The sequence below is a fragment of the Salvelinus fontinalis genome, chromosome 2 (genome assembly GCF_029448725.1).
Source record: "Salvelinus fontinalis isolate EN_2023a chromosome 2, ASM2944872v1, whole genome shotgun sequence".
NCBI lineage: Eukaryota > Metazoa > Chordata > Actinopteri > Salmoniformes > Salmonidae > Salvelinus > Salvelinus fontinalis.
Genome location: NC_074666.1, coordinates 39,615,997 through 39,634,060, shown reverse-complemented (window position 1 = coordinate 39,634,060; position 18,064 = coordinate 39,615,997). Strand labels below are relative to the sequence as shown.

The 18,064-nt window shown below is 40.4% G+C and overlaps 1 protein-coding gene across 1 annotated transcript in view; it reads left to right on the top strand.

The window, feature by feature from the left end:
• Positions 1-6,998: 6,998 nt before the first annotated feature.
• Positions 6,999-18,064, top strand: part of LOC129818529 (3-methyl-2-oxobutanoate dehydrogenase [lipoamide] kinase, mitochondrial-like) — a 36,162-nt gene continuing 25,096 nt past the window's right edge. Inside the window, exons 1-3 of the mRNA XM_055874527.1 lie at positions 6,999-7,400; positions 15,457-15,525; positions 17,366-17,476. Coding sequence (XP_055730502.1) covers positions 7,158-7,400; positions 15,457-15,525; positions 17,366-17,476 — 423 coding nt within the window. The 5' untranslated portion in view covers positions 6,999-7,157. The remainder of the gene's footprint in view (positions 7,401-15,456; positions 15,526-17,365; positions 17,477-18,064) is intronic.

Here is an 18,064-nt window from a genome sequence, read left to right as displayed (position 1 = left end):
TTTATTTTCATGTAACGTTATAGCCAGCCCCCCAATAGGTTTGTCACTAGTTAGCACTGCCACAAAGTCAAAATAGTCTATCCTAACTTAATGAAAACAAAAATGAGCTTTTTGGTCTTCATTTAAGTTTCAGGTTAGGCAGAAGGTTAGCAGTGTGGTTAAGTTTGGGTTAAACATAGAATTTTAAGAAGAAACATTTTAGAAATAGGCAGGGTTTATGACCGTGGCTGTGTTAACTAATGATATAGAGCTCGCCAGCTTGTCCTAAAAAACGGAAATTAGTTACCTCTGTTTTTTTCATCCATTCCTATGGGGGAAAATAATGGGGTTTTGGGATGAATGCCAAAAGTAAGGTCTGAGGGCAACACAGGCTTAGGTCTTATACGTTTTGTTCTATGAGATATCGGTCCATTTACAAATTTTATTTAATTTGTCACATGCGCCGAATACAAAAGGTGTAGTAGACCTTACCGTGAAATGCTTACAAGCCCTTAACCAACAATGCAGTTAAGAAAATATTTAGTAAAAAACTAAAGTAAAAAATATTTTTTAAAGTTACACAAAACATTGAGGCTATATACAGGGGGTACCGGTACCGAGTCAATGTGCAAGGGTACAGGTTAGTCGAGGTAATTTGTACATATACAGCGCATTCGGAAAGTATTCAGACCCCTTGACTTTTCCACAAAGTTACCTTACAGCCAGCCTTATTTAGAACGATGGAATTGTTATTTTCCCTCAATCTACACACAATACCTTATAATGACAAAGCAAAAACAGGTTTAGACATTTTTGCAAATGTATTCAAAGTAATAAAAAAAACACATTTACATAAGTATTCAGACCCTTTACTCAGTACTTTGTTGAAGCACCTTTTGCAGCGATTACAGCCTCAGGTCTTCTTGAGTATCACGCTACAAGCTTGACAAACCTGTATTTGGGGAGTTTCTCCCATTCTATGCAGATGCTCTCAAGCTGTCAGGCTGGATGGGGAGCGTTGCTGCACAGCTATTTTCAGGTCTCTCCAGAGATGTTTGATCGGGTTCAAGTCCGGGCTCTGGCTGGGCCACTCAAGGACATTCAGAAACTTGTCCCAAACCACTCCGGTGTTGTCTTGGCTGTGTGCTTAGGGTCGTTGTCCTGTTGGAAGGTGAACCTTTGCCCCAGTCTGAGGTCCTGAGCGCTCTGGAGCAGGTTTTCATCAAGGATCTCTCTACTTTGCTCCGTTCATCTTTCCCTCGATCCTGACTAGTCTTCCAGTCCCTGCCGCTAAAAAACATCCCCACAGCATGATGCTGCCACCACTATCCTTTACCGTAGGGATGGTGCCAGGTTTCCTCCAGATGTGATGCTTGGTGTTAAGGCCAAAAAGTTCAATCTTGGTTTAATCTGACCAGAGAATCCTTTTTCTCATGGTATGAGAGTCCTTCAGGTGCCTTTTCGCAAACTCCAAGCAGGCTGTCATGTGCCTTTTACTGAGGAGTGGCTTCCGTCTAGACACTACCATAAAGGCCTAATTGGTGGAGTGCTGCAGAGATGGTTGTCCTTCTGGAAGTTTCTACCATCTCCACAGAGGAACTCCAGAGCTCTGTCAGAGTGACCATCGGGTTCTTGGTCACCTCCCTGACCAAGGCCCTTCTCCCCCGATTGCTCAGTTTGGCTGAGCGGCCAGCTCTAGGAAGAGTCTTGGTGGTTCCAAACTTCTTCCATTTTAAGAATGATGGAGGCCACTGTGTTCTTGGGGACCTTCAAAGCTGCAGAATTTATTTTGGTACCCTTCCCCAGATCTGTGCCTCAACACAATCCTGTCTCTGAGTTCTATGGCAAATTCCTTCAACCTCATAGCTTGTTTTTTGCTCTGACATGCACTGTTAACTGTGGGACCTTTGACAGGTGTGCCTTTCCAAATCATGTCCAATCAATTGAATTTACCACAGGAGGACTCCAATTAAGTTGTAGAAACATCTTAAGGATGATCAATGGAAACAGGATGCACCTGAGCTCAATTTTGAGTCAAATAACAAAGGGTCTGAATACTTATGTAAATAAGGTATGTTTTTATTTATTTATATAAATTAGCAAACATTTTTAAAAACCTGTTTTCAACTGGCAGCTTCATTATATAGTACCCCCAAAACTGTCGGTTTGGTTGTTATTTTGTGATGTCATAAAAAAAATTATAAAGGAAATTTGGTTTAAACTTTGAATCTCAACACGAGGTAGAGACGATAAAGTCACCTCCCGGACAATCACTGGTACGGCTGATTAGCAGTCTAAGTTAAAGTATCTAGAAAAGGGAATTTAAGTGGGAACATTCTGCTACTCTTCTCAAACCACCGTAGTACGCGACTCTCATCACCCCACTCGGAACCATCTACACGGCTTGCTTACCTACCTTCATAGAAGCATCTTCCAGATTGAATGGAAGTAGAATAAACTCTGTAGTTCTGTTCAGGACTATATGACAAGATACTGGATGACTGCAGAGGAGAACAGTAGAAGAGGAGTGAGGACCCCTTTTGGACAATCAGAGCCTTACAAGCGTGCTGCGAAAAGGCCCAACAATACACGGCAATCAAAGGCATTTCCACGTAAATACATTCATGATTTCTTACTCCAAGCGGGTGCCGGTTTGTGTGCAAAGTATAAGTGAGAGTAGTTTCAAAATGTACTCATGTTAAGTGTGGCTTTCTCGCCCTCTCCATGTCTTTTTTAACAAGCAGCCATATCGTTGTCAGTCTGCTAGGGACCTTTCTATTGCATTAAGTGTGTATGTTTATCCTGTGTTACCATTTAGTTAGCTAGTAAATAAATAATTAAACCAATTTGTGTAGTACTGGACCATAAGTAAGGCTCAGGTTTTTGCAGATGCAAGGTTATGACTGTTCAGAATGATGATATGATACAAGGTTATGATTAATAAGTTGACTGTTTATGGATGTGATAGGTAAAGACCTTTATAGTTTAATTCGGGAGATGGTAACTCTTTAAAGAACCGCTCTCGTGGTGCCCCAAATACTAATGAGTTAATTGTTAGATTATTCATTTAAATCGGGTAACAATTAAACATAGTTAGTTGATTAGATTAGTAAGTCATCAGATTAATGAAAGTAAAGTTGCGACAATTACCACCCCCAGCGTGTCTGCCATCGACCCCCACCTGGATGACAGCTGTCCGTGGGGTTAGCGTCTGGACACCGTCGCCTTACCAAAAAATGGTGCAGTTTTGAAACTGCAGTGTCTGCAGTCGACTGTGGTATTTTGGGCGCAGTAATTGCAGCATACTGCAGTTATACTGATATCTTTTTTTAGTAAGGGTCAAGCTGCTCTTGTCTATTAATGTTCTGTATTATGTCATGTTTCATGTTTTGTGTGGACTCCAGGAGTGGTTAAGCAATTCCTGCCACAGAGGTACTTATTAGTGAAACTTTTTATTAAAGTGAAGTTTACTCCAAAACCTAATTTTGTCAGGGGTTTTCAGACCTTAAAAGTGGTCTACTGTTGAGATTAATCTATGTCATAGCCATCTGCTGTGTATATCCAGCTATATGCCTCAATCCTAAATTAATGGGAATGGTGGTCACCATCTAAAGATGTCCCATGGATCCCACATAGCAAGGACCGTCAGTCAAAATCATCCTTTCTCACTGAAACGATACATGTTTTCCATGTCATTTGATTGTCTAATAATGAGCTGTTTGGGGCATTGCAGATTCTGGAATGACCGTTACCTGTGAGGAAAGGACAGGGCCCAATGGAAGGTCCCACTATCAACAGTTTGGCCATGGACCCCGAACTCAGACAGCTGGTGGCCCTTGTTGACAAGTGTGGAGAAGGGTAGAGTCCTCCTGATGACCAGAGAGAACTTCTCCTGGGCTAATTTTCTTCATGTTCACTGATGGGTTGCCAACCAAGTCTTTTCAGGTCAGTGATGATCAGTAAGGAAAGGAAGCTATTCAAAGCTATTGGGAATTGGCATTGACTTGGCACCTTTCTGTTGTTTGGTTGACCTTGCTCTACTGTTGACTTCTCACCTTAACACTTGGCTAAACTGTACCCTCCCTAATTTCCACTCCCCTCCTCGCCAGGCAGCACCTATTAGACTAGTTGATTTTGATGCAGGGGTTGTTGATGCTTGAAAATCATTTCTTAAAAACATGGGTCAATCTTATATATTAATTGTACTGAAGATGCATAAGAATATGCATATGTGACGGTGTAATTAAGTTCCTGCATAAAGTGGGTATTATGCCACCTCCTGGTAGATGAATGTGTTTACATTGTCTAATACACTCACTGATAAAGGAATGGGATTCTAGGTCATTCACAGCAGATTTATGGAAAATGTAATGGTCCCGGGATAGAAATGCATAAAGTTGACATTACATCATAAAATCCACCTTTTACATCGTACATTAGCAATTTATGTTATTATTATTTATGTTGTTGGTTTGAAGTCAAATAAGCAACACTTTATATGTTATTTGCCGAATTTCAGTTTTACAAATGTATAAAGTATATATTTTATAAACTCATGAACACCAGCCAGCGTATTTAGCCTGGTTTTGTCAGTGTTGGAAAACGTGTGGTACATTCTAGGTGTATTATATTCCTTCGCCACAAGAGTGTGACATTGAGTCATTTTTCAGGTTAAATTGATATATTTTGAATACTGAAATGGATTATAGTTTTCTGATGTTGTAAGTATGAGATTACATATGGAAACGATTTTTTTATTTTTATTATAGTAAATTAGGAATAATTAGAAATGGTTAAATCCACTATACAATCACAATGACTTTGATAAACATTTCGATAGTTTTTGTTTTTTTGTATATTATACAGCAGATTTATGGAGAATTGCTGTGGGAGTGATATTTATATCCCGTCGACTACTGACCATTCATCTATACTGTGTGTGTCCCATCACCGCGGCTTTGGAAATAAATTAACTATCCAACCATTGCTCCTTCCTGTGTTGACTCACTGACTTGAGGGACGGACCGGGACGGTCACACATATACTGAAAAGCATGTGTGATGCCTAAAGATTGTGGATGTATTTGTTTTTATATAATTTTACTAATTTTGACCTTTACTATTCAGTTATATATATATTATGATGGAGTGAGAGGGTGGGTGTGTGAAGGCCGGTACATTCATGACGTTGGCTACTTTTGCTGGCCACAAGATAGGGCGGCCTGGAAGGGTAAGGGCCTAATTACACACATCTGGATATAATTAGCTTGGAGGTTGGGTGGTGGCTGTTGTAACCTGGTTTTGGCCAGATCTGTTTTTGGTCTGGATCAGCAAGAGTTGACATTCAGAGCCCGCCAACGCTGTGAGGGATATCGAACCCAACTAGACAGGAACCTACCGGACGTTACTTGGCCGTAGACCTGACCCCAGGAAGGGCAAGCCTGTTGGATTTGTTTTATTTTATTTGATATGCCGGTAAACAGGTTAGCTGTCCGGTTGCAGAGGGACCGGAAGACCCGTGTGGAAAGACTCAAAGAGGAGCTAGGTTTTTGGTTGGGGTTTTATTGTTACCCAGCGCTGTGGCGCATTCTGTTTATTTTCTTGAATAAAAGTACTGGGTCGTTTCCCTGGAGGAAGGTCAATTTTTGTTTACGCTTGTGTTATTTCACACTCGTCATTTGTGGGTGGGCCAGCCCGCCCTACCGCTACACTATATTGTTGCTTTTTGGGGGGGTTGATGGATATGAGTTGTACATTAGGAACATCTGCCACATTCTTGTGCAGCCCAATTCTGATATTTTGCCCAAGTAACTAATTTCTTGTTAGACATAGTCCCATACTTTTGTAATTTATATCAAGTAGGCTGCGTACACACGTCCAATCTTTTTCCGAGCTGATCTGATTGGTCAAGCGACCAATTTTATAAATAAGATCCGAATTGGGCTGCCTGTCAAACGCAGCCGTAGTGTATATCTGAGGGGATTTGATTAATCTGGTCCTGGTTGCCTTTTTGTGCAGAGTGAAAGTTGATTTGCATTCGTTTTGGAACCGGGCTGCCTCCCAGGCGTGTAGCACGAGGAGTAATGAGTAGGATTGTGTTTTCAAAATACGCTTTTTCTGCCTTTCCAGGGAAAACTAGTTTGAAAATTCAAACATATATTTTATGGAAAATAGATGTTTCTAGATGATGCACCATGCTGTCTTGTTGACATGAGCGAGCGGCGCAGATTACTGTTCTATTTGTAGGCCGTCATTGTAAATAAGAATTTGTTCTTAACTGACATGCCTAGTTAAATAAAGGTTACATTTTTAAAGCCCTCTCACGTCACGGGCGATGAACCGGAGCCCCCGCAGCTTAGCATAATGTGAACCGGGTAACAGGAACATGAGCAATTTCTTAAACGACAGATCAACACGTGGCACCGTGTGGGGAAATGTCTCGAAATATGATAGAGATAGATAATGACAAAACCCTACACTTAAAAAAAAACAAAAAAAAAACGAATTCAACTTACCTCATGATATACTGTTTTTATTTTAAGATACTGTTTTATTTGCAAACTAATTAGATGGAGAATCAGGAAGTATTTTTCTCTTTATTTTGCTCAACTGGTGCCTTGCTAAATTTGTTGCACAATAATTCATTGCATGTGATTGAGGACTATGCCAAAATGAAATCTGTATAAATGAGAAGTATGCATTTGATTCCTATTTATAAACATTTAAAATGTACCAATGAGAAGAACATTGGTAGAATCAGGTGCTTTTCCTTGATTTCTAGCGTCCTCTCCTTGCCGCCTCCTCAAAACCCACTTGATGAGGGGAGGCTATAAGAGAGGATGCGAGGAATCAAGGAAATGCATATGAGAATCTCCCACTCTTCTTGGTACTTCCATTATTCTGTGCACGCACACAACCGTACGGACAATAGGATGTGGGCGTGGCAATACACCATTCCCCGCCTCTCCTCTCTGCGATTGGTTAAACCGACACGTCTTCTGAAAAACACTGTTGCAGACTGGTCAATCTCTTTATAAAGTGACCCTTCCGTACTCTTCATGAGATTGACTGTATCAGATACGTGCCTTTGTGCACGATCACAAGGTTTACCTACGTCCATCAAATAATTTGAACAACCTCAGAACAGGATTTTCCTGTTCCTGTAAATATATATCCAAAATGCGTCGTAGAGTGACAGGTACTGCGTTCGAGATGCTGGGCTGTGGTTCTACTATCACGAGCCCGAGGTTGAGCAAGCTTTTGCTTGCCCCCATCACGAAAACAATCACCCCCATCTCAACAGACAGCAAATTATTTCGTTCTACATCTTTAATACAGGGACATACAGAACTGGCACGAGAGAGGTCCAAAACCGTCACGTCGTTTTACAACCAGTCTGCAATCGATGCCTCGGCAGAAAAGGTAAGGAAATTTTTTTCCTCTGACTTGCCCTTTTTGGTCAGTAAGCCTCAGCACTGTCCTTAACAGCTAGCTAGTTATTACTGTGGTTAGCTATCTAACGTTAGCGGGTTAGAACGGATGGTTAACTAGCTAACGAAGCTAATATCTTCGGTAAGAATGTTTGTACACATTGGTGCGTTGCCTTGGGCCCCAATAAGTAAGCAACTGTAACCATCATGTTAAAGATTATGACCATGTGAAAAATGATGAACAAAGTACCAGGTTTGCGTGCTCGATAGTTTAATATAATATATATTTAGCTAGTTTAAGATTAGTGGGAGTGACGTGAACGACACGGGTATGTAATCTACACACACGGGTCAATCCAAGGTCCGTAAACTGACCTGGCAAACATTTGTCAAACAGGTTCGAGATTCGACAGATATTTGGACCTTCAAACTTCCATAGTTCGCGAACGATTTGAGCTACCTACAGTGACTTTAGAAAGTATTCTCACCCCTTGACTTTTCCCAAATTTTGTTACAGCATACATTTTAAATTATTTCAAATGGTCACTGGCCTACACACAATACCCCATTATGTCAAAGTGGAATTTGTTTTTATTAATTTGTATAAATTCAAAATGAAAATCTGAAATGTCTTGAGTCAATAAGTATTCAACCCCTTTGTTATGGCAAGCATAAATAAATTCAGGAGTAAACATTTGCTTCGCAAGTTGCATGGACTCACCCTGTGTGTGTGTGTGTGTGTGTGTGTGTGTGTGTGTTTAGGCATTCAAAACTAATGTTAACTCCCCTCTGTACCGCACACATACAATTAACTGTCAGGTCCCTCTGCCCAGTTGTGAATTCCAAACAGATAAAATCACCAAGACAAAGGGAGATTTTCCAAGGCCTTGCAAATAAGGGAACCTATTGGTGGATGGGTAAAATTGCAGACATTGTATATCTCTTTTGAGCATGGTGAAGTTATTAATAACACTTTGGATGGTATCAGTGCACCCACTCACTACAAAGATACAGGCGTCCTTCTTAACTCAGTTGCCGGAGAGGAAGGAAACCACCCAGGGATTAAACCATGGTGACTTTTAAAACAGTTAGAGTTTTTAATGGGGTGGCAGCATAGCCTAGTGGTTAGAGCGTTGGACTAGTAACCGAAAGGTTGCAAGATCGAATCCCCGAGCTGACAAGGTACAAATCTGTCGTTCTGCCCCTGAACAAGGCAGTTAACCCACTAGGCCGTCATTGAAAATAAGAATTTGTTCTTAACTGACTTGCCTAGTAAAATAAAAAAAATGGCTGTGATAACTGAGGATGGATCAACATTGCAGTTACTCCACAATACTTACTTAATTGACAGAGTGAAAAGGAAGCCTGTACAGAATATAAATATTCTAAAACATGCATCCTGTTTGCAACAAGGCACTAAGGCTACTGCAAAAAATGTTAAAATAATTAACTATGTCCTGAATACAAAGCGTTAGGTTCGAGGCAAACACATCAGAGTTCCACAATTCATATTTTCCAGCTTGGTGGTGGTTGTATTATGTTATGGGTGTATTGTCATCTGCAAGGACTAGGGATTTTTTTTTAAGGATGAGTAGAAATTATGCTTATCACAGGCAAAATCCGTAAAAAAAAATCCTCCCAGTGTACTTTCCAACACACTGGGAGACAAATTCACCTTTTTAAGCAGGACAATAACCTAAAATACAAGGCCAAATATATACGAGTTGCTTACCAAGATACATTGAATGTATTAATATTAGGATGGTGTCCTTAATGTTTAGTACACTCAGTGTATAAGGAATAGTGTTGTCACTATACCAACATTTTACTAACGATACCAGGCCAAGTATCACGATACCGAGTAGTATGGATGGGGTACCACAGGGGGGAAATTCTGTGGCCTGGTGCCCACCCCAGTTCCGGTTTCCTAAACGTTATCCGCAGGTGCTTCAAACAACCGTCACTGATATTCACACTTATACTCATTACAACACAGAATTTAACTTCAAACTGTTTAATAGCGTACTGCATAGAATGGATGATTTGCTTATATTTGCTAAGGCCTACCTGTGATTTGGCTGGAGAGATGGGAGGAAGGAATATAAACTCAGCAAAAAAAGAAACGTCCTCAAACTGTCAACTGCTTTTATTTTCAGCAAACTTAACATGTGTAAATATTTGTATGAACATAAGATTCAACAACTGAGACAAACTGAAAAAGTTCCACAGACATGTGACTAACAGAAATGGTCAGTATCAAAAGTCAGTATCTGGTGTGGCCACCAGCTGCATTAAGTACTGCATCAGATTTGCCAGTTCTTGCTGTGAGATGTTACCCCACTCTTCCACCAGATACTTGCAAGTTCCTGGACATTTCTGGGGGGAATGGCAGAACACTGGCATTCCTGTCTTGCAGGAAATCACACACAGAATGAGCAGTGTGGCATTGTCTTTCTGGAGGGTCATGTCAGGATGAGCCTGCAGGAAGGGTACCACATGAGGGAGGAGGATGTCTTCCCTGTAACGCACAGCATTGAGATTGCCTGCAACAAGCTCAGTCCGATGATGCTGTGACACACCGCCCATGACGGACCCTCCACCTCCAAATCGGTCCCGCTCCAGAGTATAGGCTTCGGTGTAATGCTCAATCCTTTGACGATAAGCGCGAATCCAACCATCACCCCTGGTGAGACAAAACCGCGACTCTTCAGTGAAGAGCACTTTTTGCCAGTCCTGTCTGGTCTGCGACATTGTTGCCGGTGATGTCTGGTTGGGGACCTGCCTTACAACAGGCCTACAAGCCCTTAATTGTCTACCGTCTGTCTATAAGCTGTTAGTGTCTTAACGACCGTTCCACAGGTGCTTGTTCATTAATTGTTTATGGTTCATTGAACAAGGATGGGAAACGGTGTTTAAACCGTTTACAATGAAGATCTGTGAAGTTAATTGAATTTTTACAATTATCTTTGAAAGACAAGGTCCTGAAAAAGGGATGTTTCCTTTTTTGCTGAGTTTACATGTCTAATGATCTGCATGTAATTGTGGCAGTAAGGTGAAAACACTGTATGAAATCTTCTTTACTCTTCAGTAAACAGACCCACACGGGCTCCCTCCCACACTCTCTCGGTCTCTCTCGCTCTCATAAACACACACCACTCTCTCTCCCACAAACACATACACACTGCTTCCAACTTAAAAAATGTTAGGCACCAAACAAAATGTAATGAGCACCAGAGTGATTTTTCATATACATTGAACAAAAATAAACATGCAACAATTTCAAAGATTTTAGTTAATTCATATAAGAACATCAGTCAATTGAAATGAATTAGGCCTTGATCTATGGATTTCACATGACTGGGAATATAGATATGCATCGGTTGGTCACCGATACCTTTTTATAAAGAAAAAAAGGTTGGGGCGTGGATGATAGAATTAGGCAGTATCTGGTGTGGCCACATTTGCCTCATGCAACGTGACGCATCTCCTTGGAATAGAGTTGATCAGGCTGTTGATTTTGGAATGTTGTCCTGCTCCTCTTCAATTGCTGTGTGACGTTACTGGATATTGTCGGGAACTGGAACACGCTGTCGTACACGTCGATCCAGAACAGCCTCCTGAACATGCTCATTGAGTGACATGTCTGAGTATGCAGGCCATGGAAGAACTGGGACATTTTCAGCTTCCAGTAATTGTGTACATATCCTTACAACATGGGGCTGTGCATTATTAGGATGGCAGATGAATGGCACGACAATGGGCCTCAGGATCTCGTCGCGGTATCTTTTGTGCATTGAAATTACTATTGATAAAATACAGTTGTTGGTTGTTCATTGCTTATGCCTGCCCATATCATAACCCCACAGCCACCATGGGGTACTCTGTTCTCAACGTTGACATCAGCAAACCGTTTGCCCAGACATGGTCTGCTGTTGTGAGGCCAGTCGGACGTACTGCCAAATTCTCTAAATGATGTTGGTGGCTTATGGTTGAGAAATTAACATTTCACTGGCAACAGCTCTGGTGGACATTCCTGCAGTCACCATGCCATTTGCACGCTCCCTCACATCTGTGGCATTGTGTGATAAAACGGCACATTTTGTGCAAGGTGCACCTGTGTAATTATCATGCTGTTTAATCAGCTTCTTGATGATCCTTCCACCTGACTGGTGTGGCATATCTTGGCAAAGGAGAAATGGTCACTAACAGGGATGTAAAAAAAATGTGTGCACCAATTTGAGTCAGAAATAAGCTTTTTGTGCATATGGAACATTTTCTGGGATCCGTTATTTCAGCTCATGAAACATTGTACCAACACTTTACATGTTGCAGTTTTTATATTTGTTAAGTGTATTTTAAAATTGACATTCCTTATGAACTGTAAGGTTGTGCCATATGCCTCTTTTGTAAGGAATAATGAACAGTTTAAATAAGGTTGCTAAGTCAAGTGGTTGAAGAGCTATTGACATTGGAATAATGCCAGGCTGCCTACACTTTGCCATGTGATTATGACACACTGGTTGGAATTATTAAAATAAGACCTGTGCAATGTTGTACCCCATTTTTCATTCATAGATAGCTACATACCTCAGGTTATCATGATTATGGATAATCCTGAATTAATTGTGAATAATGATGAGGGAGAGTTAAGACACACATCATAACAAAAATGCTAACCTTTCCTGTTATTGTAATGGTGAGAGGTTAGCATGTCTTGGGGGTATGCTATTTGTGTTTAACTTTCTCAGTCGTTATTCACGATTCATTCATGGCAATGTACAAAAGTATGTAATTTCTTAAATTCACCCGATATGGATGAAAATGACCACTGTAATTTGAGGTTAGTCTGCACTTTAACTTCATAGTCATTGTTTGATTTCAAATCCCAAATTTTTGAGTATAGAGCCAAAATAAGGAAAAATGCTTCACTGTCCCAATAATTATGGAGGGCACTAATTCATATCATAGGCCTAATAGTACTGTAGAGCGTTTTGTACTTGCACACAATATAGCTGAATTGCCCCGTCCTGCCCTAGGGGCCCACTACCCTGCCACACCCCAACAAACCCCCAGTCAGCTTTAGGAACTTAATGAAAACATTCATTATTAGTTTTGGGTGTGTTAGGCCAAGACCAGAGTGACAACCAACAGTAGTGCAGACCCCCAGGGCTAGGACTGGGCTAGGGATTGCCTAAATGTGGGATTGCCTAAGTGTTTTCAATAGACTCCTTTTGTCGTACAGTATTACATAAGGCATCCAGACCTTATGAAAGTTGCACAGTATACCCGTAGTCTTGTAGTAAATCAAATCTAGTGATTTAAGATCTAGTCTAGCCACTACCGATTTATTAATCGGCTGATTTTATTTTAATTTTAATGTGTGTGTAATGACAATTACAACAAAACTGAATGAACACTTAACTTTAAATAGATTTTTTTCATTATATTAGTCTCTATTCAGTCTCAAATAAATAATGAAACATGTTCAATTTGGTTTAAATAATGCAAAAACAGTGTTTGAGAAGAAGGTAAAAGTGCAATATATGCTATGTAAAAAAGCTAACGTTTAAGTTCCTTGCTCAGAACATGAGAACATATGAAAGCTGGTGGTCCCTTTTAACATGAGTCTTCAATATTCCCAGTTAAGAAGTTTTGTGTTGCAGTTATTGGAATAATGACACGTCGACTCTTTCTCTATACCATTTTTGTATTTCATAAATGTTTCACTATTGGATGTTCTTATAGGCACTATAGTATTGCCAGCCTAATCTCAGGAGTTGATAGGCTTGAAGTCATAAACAGCGCTTTGCATCAAGCATTGCTAAGAGCTGCTGGCAAACACAGTAAAGTGCTGTTTGAATGAATGCTTACGAGCCTGCTGCTGCCTACCACCGCTCAGTCAGACTGCTCTATCAAGTCATAGACTTAATTATATTATAACAAACACACAGAAATACGAGCCTTTGGTCATTAATATGGTCAAATCCGGAAACTATCATTTAGAAAACAAAATGTTTATTCTTTCAGTGAAATACGGAACCATTCTGTATTTTATCGAAAGGGTGGCAACCCTAAGTCTAAATGTAGCTGTTACATTGCAAAACCTTCAATGTTGTAATTACGTACAATTCTGGTATATTAATTACGGTCTTTGTTAGGAAGAAATGGTCTTCACACAGTTCGGAACGAGCCAGGTTGCCCAAACTGCTGCATATACCCTGACTCTACTTGCACTTGATATTGCCTGCTAACATGAATTTCTTTTAACTAAATATACAGGTTTTAAAAAATGATACTTCTCTATTGATTTTAAGAAAAGCATTGTTTATGGTTAGACACATTTGTGCAACGATTGTGCTTTTTCCGCGAATGCCCTTTTGTTAAATTATAACCCGTTTGGCAAAGTTGAAGTAGGCTGTGATTCGGCGATAAATTAACAGGCACCGCATTGATTATATGCAACACAGGACAAGCTAGTTAACCTAGTAATATCATCAACCATGTGTAGTTAACTAGTGATTGTGAAGATACGCTTAATGCTAGCTAGCAACTTACCATGGCTCCTTGCAGCCACAAGGTCCTTTTGATGCTGCACTTTCGTAACAGGTGGTCAGCCTGCCGCAGTCTCCTCGTGGATTGCAATGTAATCGGCGTCCAAAAAGGCAGATTACCGATTGTTATGATAACTTGAAATCGACCCTCACTAAATCGGTCGACCTTTACTATTGATACATAACTTGATTTGTCCCAAATATAATGCTTTAGTTTAAATATTTAGGACAAAATTATTTCTTGTTTTAGGTTATGGTCCTGCTTAAAGGTGAATTTGTCTGTTAAAGCAGACTGAACCAGGTATTCCTCCAGGATTTCACCTGTGCTGAGCTCTATTCCGTTTTATTTTTATCTTCAACTCCTTAGTCCTTGCAGATGACAAGCATATCCATAACATGATTGAGCCATCACCATGCTTGAAAATATGAGGAGTGGTACTGTTTTTTTTGGGGGGGGGGGGGATTTTTTGCAGTTTAACTTTACCGCCTTATTGCATGTTTTGGAATATTTGTATTCTGTACGGGCTTCCTTCTTTTCACTCTGTCAGTTTGGTTAGTATTGTGGCGTAACTACGATGTTGTTGATCTATCCTCTGTTTTCTCCTATCACAGCCATTTAAACTCTAAAACAGTTACAAAGTCACCATTGGCCTTAGTAAGGAAACCACTCAGGGATTTCACCATGTCTGGCAACTGAGTTAGGAAGGATGCCTGTATCTCAAAAGGTTTGCTGCACACACAAAACATACTAGACAGCTGGGATTTTGGTCCAGATTGATTGATTCTCTGCTGTAAGCAAGTTAAGCAAACAGAGAATTTCAATTTAAACTTGATCACCTCTTGCGCTGCACAACAGTGGATCGTCAGGTCGTGGAAGCTTCTGTTTACTCTGTGGGCTTTTTATAATAATAAAAAACAACATACCATGTGACTGGCTCAATCCGCTGCTTTGGGGAACGGTATCATAATGAAACAGGCGAAATGAATAACTTGATCAGCTTTATCTATTAAAGGGATACTTGGGGATTTTGGCAATGGCTCTTCATCTATTTCCCCAGAGTCCGATGCAACTTGTGGATACCACTTTCAGTTTCTGTGCGCAGTTTGTAGGAAGTTGCTAACTAGCGCAATTGCTAGTGCAATGACAGTCTATGGGTATCTGCTAGCATGCTAGTAGATACCCAAAGACTTTCAGTCATAACGCTAGTTAGCATTGGCTCACGAAACTACCCCTAACTTCCTTTTTTAAATGGTATTCACGAGTTCATCTGACTGTGGGGAAGTAGGTAAAGGGCCTCATTGCCAAAGTTCCCAATTATCTCTTTAACCTAGTGCACAAGTTGACTGCAGGTATTTATTAAGTTCTTGTGTCCGTAATCCGTATCTCATGAATTCACACTACATTGTTGTTTGCTTATGTCCATTGTATCTAATATTGGAGGAAATCCACTAAACCAGACCTACAGCTGTTTTTCTCCTCTCTCTCGCTCTCCCCAGGCTTTGGTCCGACTGACACCAGCCACTCTGCTCTATGCTGGGAAGTCTCCGGATGGAAACCACATCCTGGTAACTGACCACTCCTCTGTCCAGTCTTTGGACAATATTGTATGGTTAGTTCTCATCATAATAGGTCTTAGACACGCTTTGTCTGCGGGATTGATGACTGCCTTGAAGTTGACTTGATAAGTGATGCAGCTTATCTATATTTGAGTGTTCCTTAACGGGATTTCATCCATAAGAAGTTAACGGGATCGATTTGACAACAGCCAGTGAAAGTGCAGGGCGCCAAATTCAAACAACAGAAATCTCATAATTAAAATTCCTCAAACATACAATTATTATACACCATTATAAAGAAACTTGTTGTAAATCCAGCCACAGTGTCCGATTTCAAAAAGGCTTTACGACGAAAGCACACCAAACGATTATGTTAGGTCAGCACCTAGTCACAGAAAAACACAGACATTTCTCCAGCCAAAGAGAGGAGTCACAAAAAGCAGAAATAGAGAAAATTAATCACTAACCTTTGATCTTCATTAGATGACACTCATAGGACTTCATGTTACACAATACATGTACGTTTTGTTCGATAAAGTTCATATTTATATTCAAAATCTCAGTTTACATTGGCGCATTATGTTCAGTAATGTTTTGCTTCCAAAACATCTGGTGATTTTGCAGAGAGCCACATCAATTTACAGAAATACTCATCATAAATGTTAATGAAAATACAAGTGTTATGCATGGAATTAAAGATATACTTCTCCTTAATGCAACCGCTGTGTCACATTTTCAAAAAAGCTTTACGGAGAAAGCACACCATGCAATAATCTGAGTACAGCACTCAGGCACCAAAACAAGCCATACAGATACCTGCCATGTTGTGGAGTCAACAGAAGTCAGAAATAGCATTATAAATATTCACTTACCTTTGATGATCTTCATCGGAATGCACTCCCAGGAATCCCAGTTCCACAATGAATGTTTGTTTTGTCCGATAAAGTCCATAATTTATGTCCAAATACCTCCTTTTTGTTCGCTCATTTAGTTCACAAATCCAAATTCAAGTGGCGCAGGCACTTAGTCCAGACAAAGTCAAAAAAGTTATATTACACTTCGTAGAAACATGTCAAACGATGTATAGAATCAATATTTATGATGTTTTTAACATAAATCTTCAATAATATTCCAACCGGACAATTCCTTTGTCTTTAGAAAGGAAAAGGAACGCAGCTAACTCTCACGGGCGCACGCCTGACTGAGCTCATGGCATTCTGCCAGACACCTGACTCAAACAGGTCTTGTTCGCTTCCCCTTCACAGTAGAAGCCTGAAACAAGGTTCTAAAGACTGTTGACATCTAGTGGAAGCCGTAGGAAGTGCAAACTGACCCATATCCCACTGTGTATTCGATAGGCGATGAGTTGAAAACCTACAAACCTCAGATTTCCCACTTCCTGGTTGGATTTTTTTCTCAGGTTTTTGCCTGCCATGTGAGTTCTGTTATACTCACAGACATAATTCAAACAGCTTTAGAAATTTCAGTGTTTTCTATCCAAATCTACTAATAATATGCATATCTTAGCTTCTGGGCCTGAGTAGCAGGCAGTTTACTCTGGGCACCTTATTCATCCAAGCTACTCAATACTGCCCCCAGCCATAAGAAGTTAAACAGATATTGGACCAATATTTCACTTTCTTTTTCTCCCCTATGCTGCTTTAGGAATGTCATCTTGAGTGTTTACGTGTAGCACTCTCACTGGAAATAACATTTTACTATACTACAGTTTACGAAATAACCTGGGTCATAACTTTTTTTTTTGTTGCCTAGTCATTGATCACTTTGCCTTACACACCGCAGACAATACAGAGTATCTGTCTCACCCTTCCACCCTGTGTGTTTGTAGAGTAGTGCCAAGTACCTGCACAAGGAGTTGCCTGTGCGCATTGCCCACCGTATCAAGGGCTTCCGCAGCCTTCCCTTCATCATTGGCTGCAACCCCACCATTCTGCAAGTGGTGAGTCCCTTTGTCAACATGTCTGGTTTACCTTTCTGGTGCAGTAACGGCCACTTTGCAACTTACGGGACAAGCCTCTCATTCCAATCATTGTGCTTGTCTGGGAGAGGAGGGCATGTGCTCAACAGGTGTCCGAAACATAATTGAGTCACTGTCTATCAAAATAGACTAACCTTGAACAATCATTCATTGAGAATGGACTTGTCACACAACACTCTGCTAGCGTTTATTAGCTTAGCTGCATCGCTTAGCTTCCTAAATTCATGAGAAGGGCTTCTTTACACTGTAACAAACAAAGCCACATCACTATGCCTACAGAACTATAATCAATTCGATTAAGTAATGTGTCTATCAGCATACCCAATTTCTGCTTGAGTGTGGAAAGTTCTTCTCCTATAGAGCTAGAGTTGAAATGATACCCCATCTGTGAAATTGGAGGTTTTCCTTTGTTCTTTAGCTGTCATGTGCAGTACTATGAAACCTTCTCTACTCTTCCCTTTGGCATCTCTTCTATCCTCCCTTCCCATGGTCTATTTACTTCATCTGATTGTCTTGACACTGGATGAACTTTTACCTAGATTTTGCACA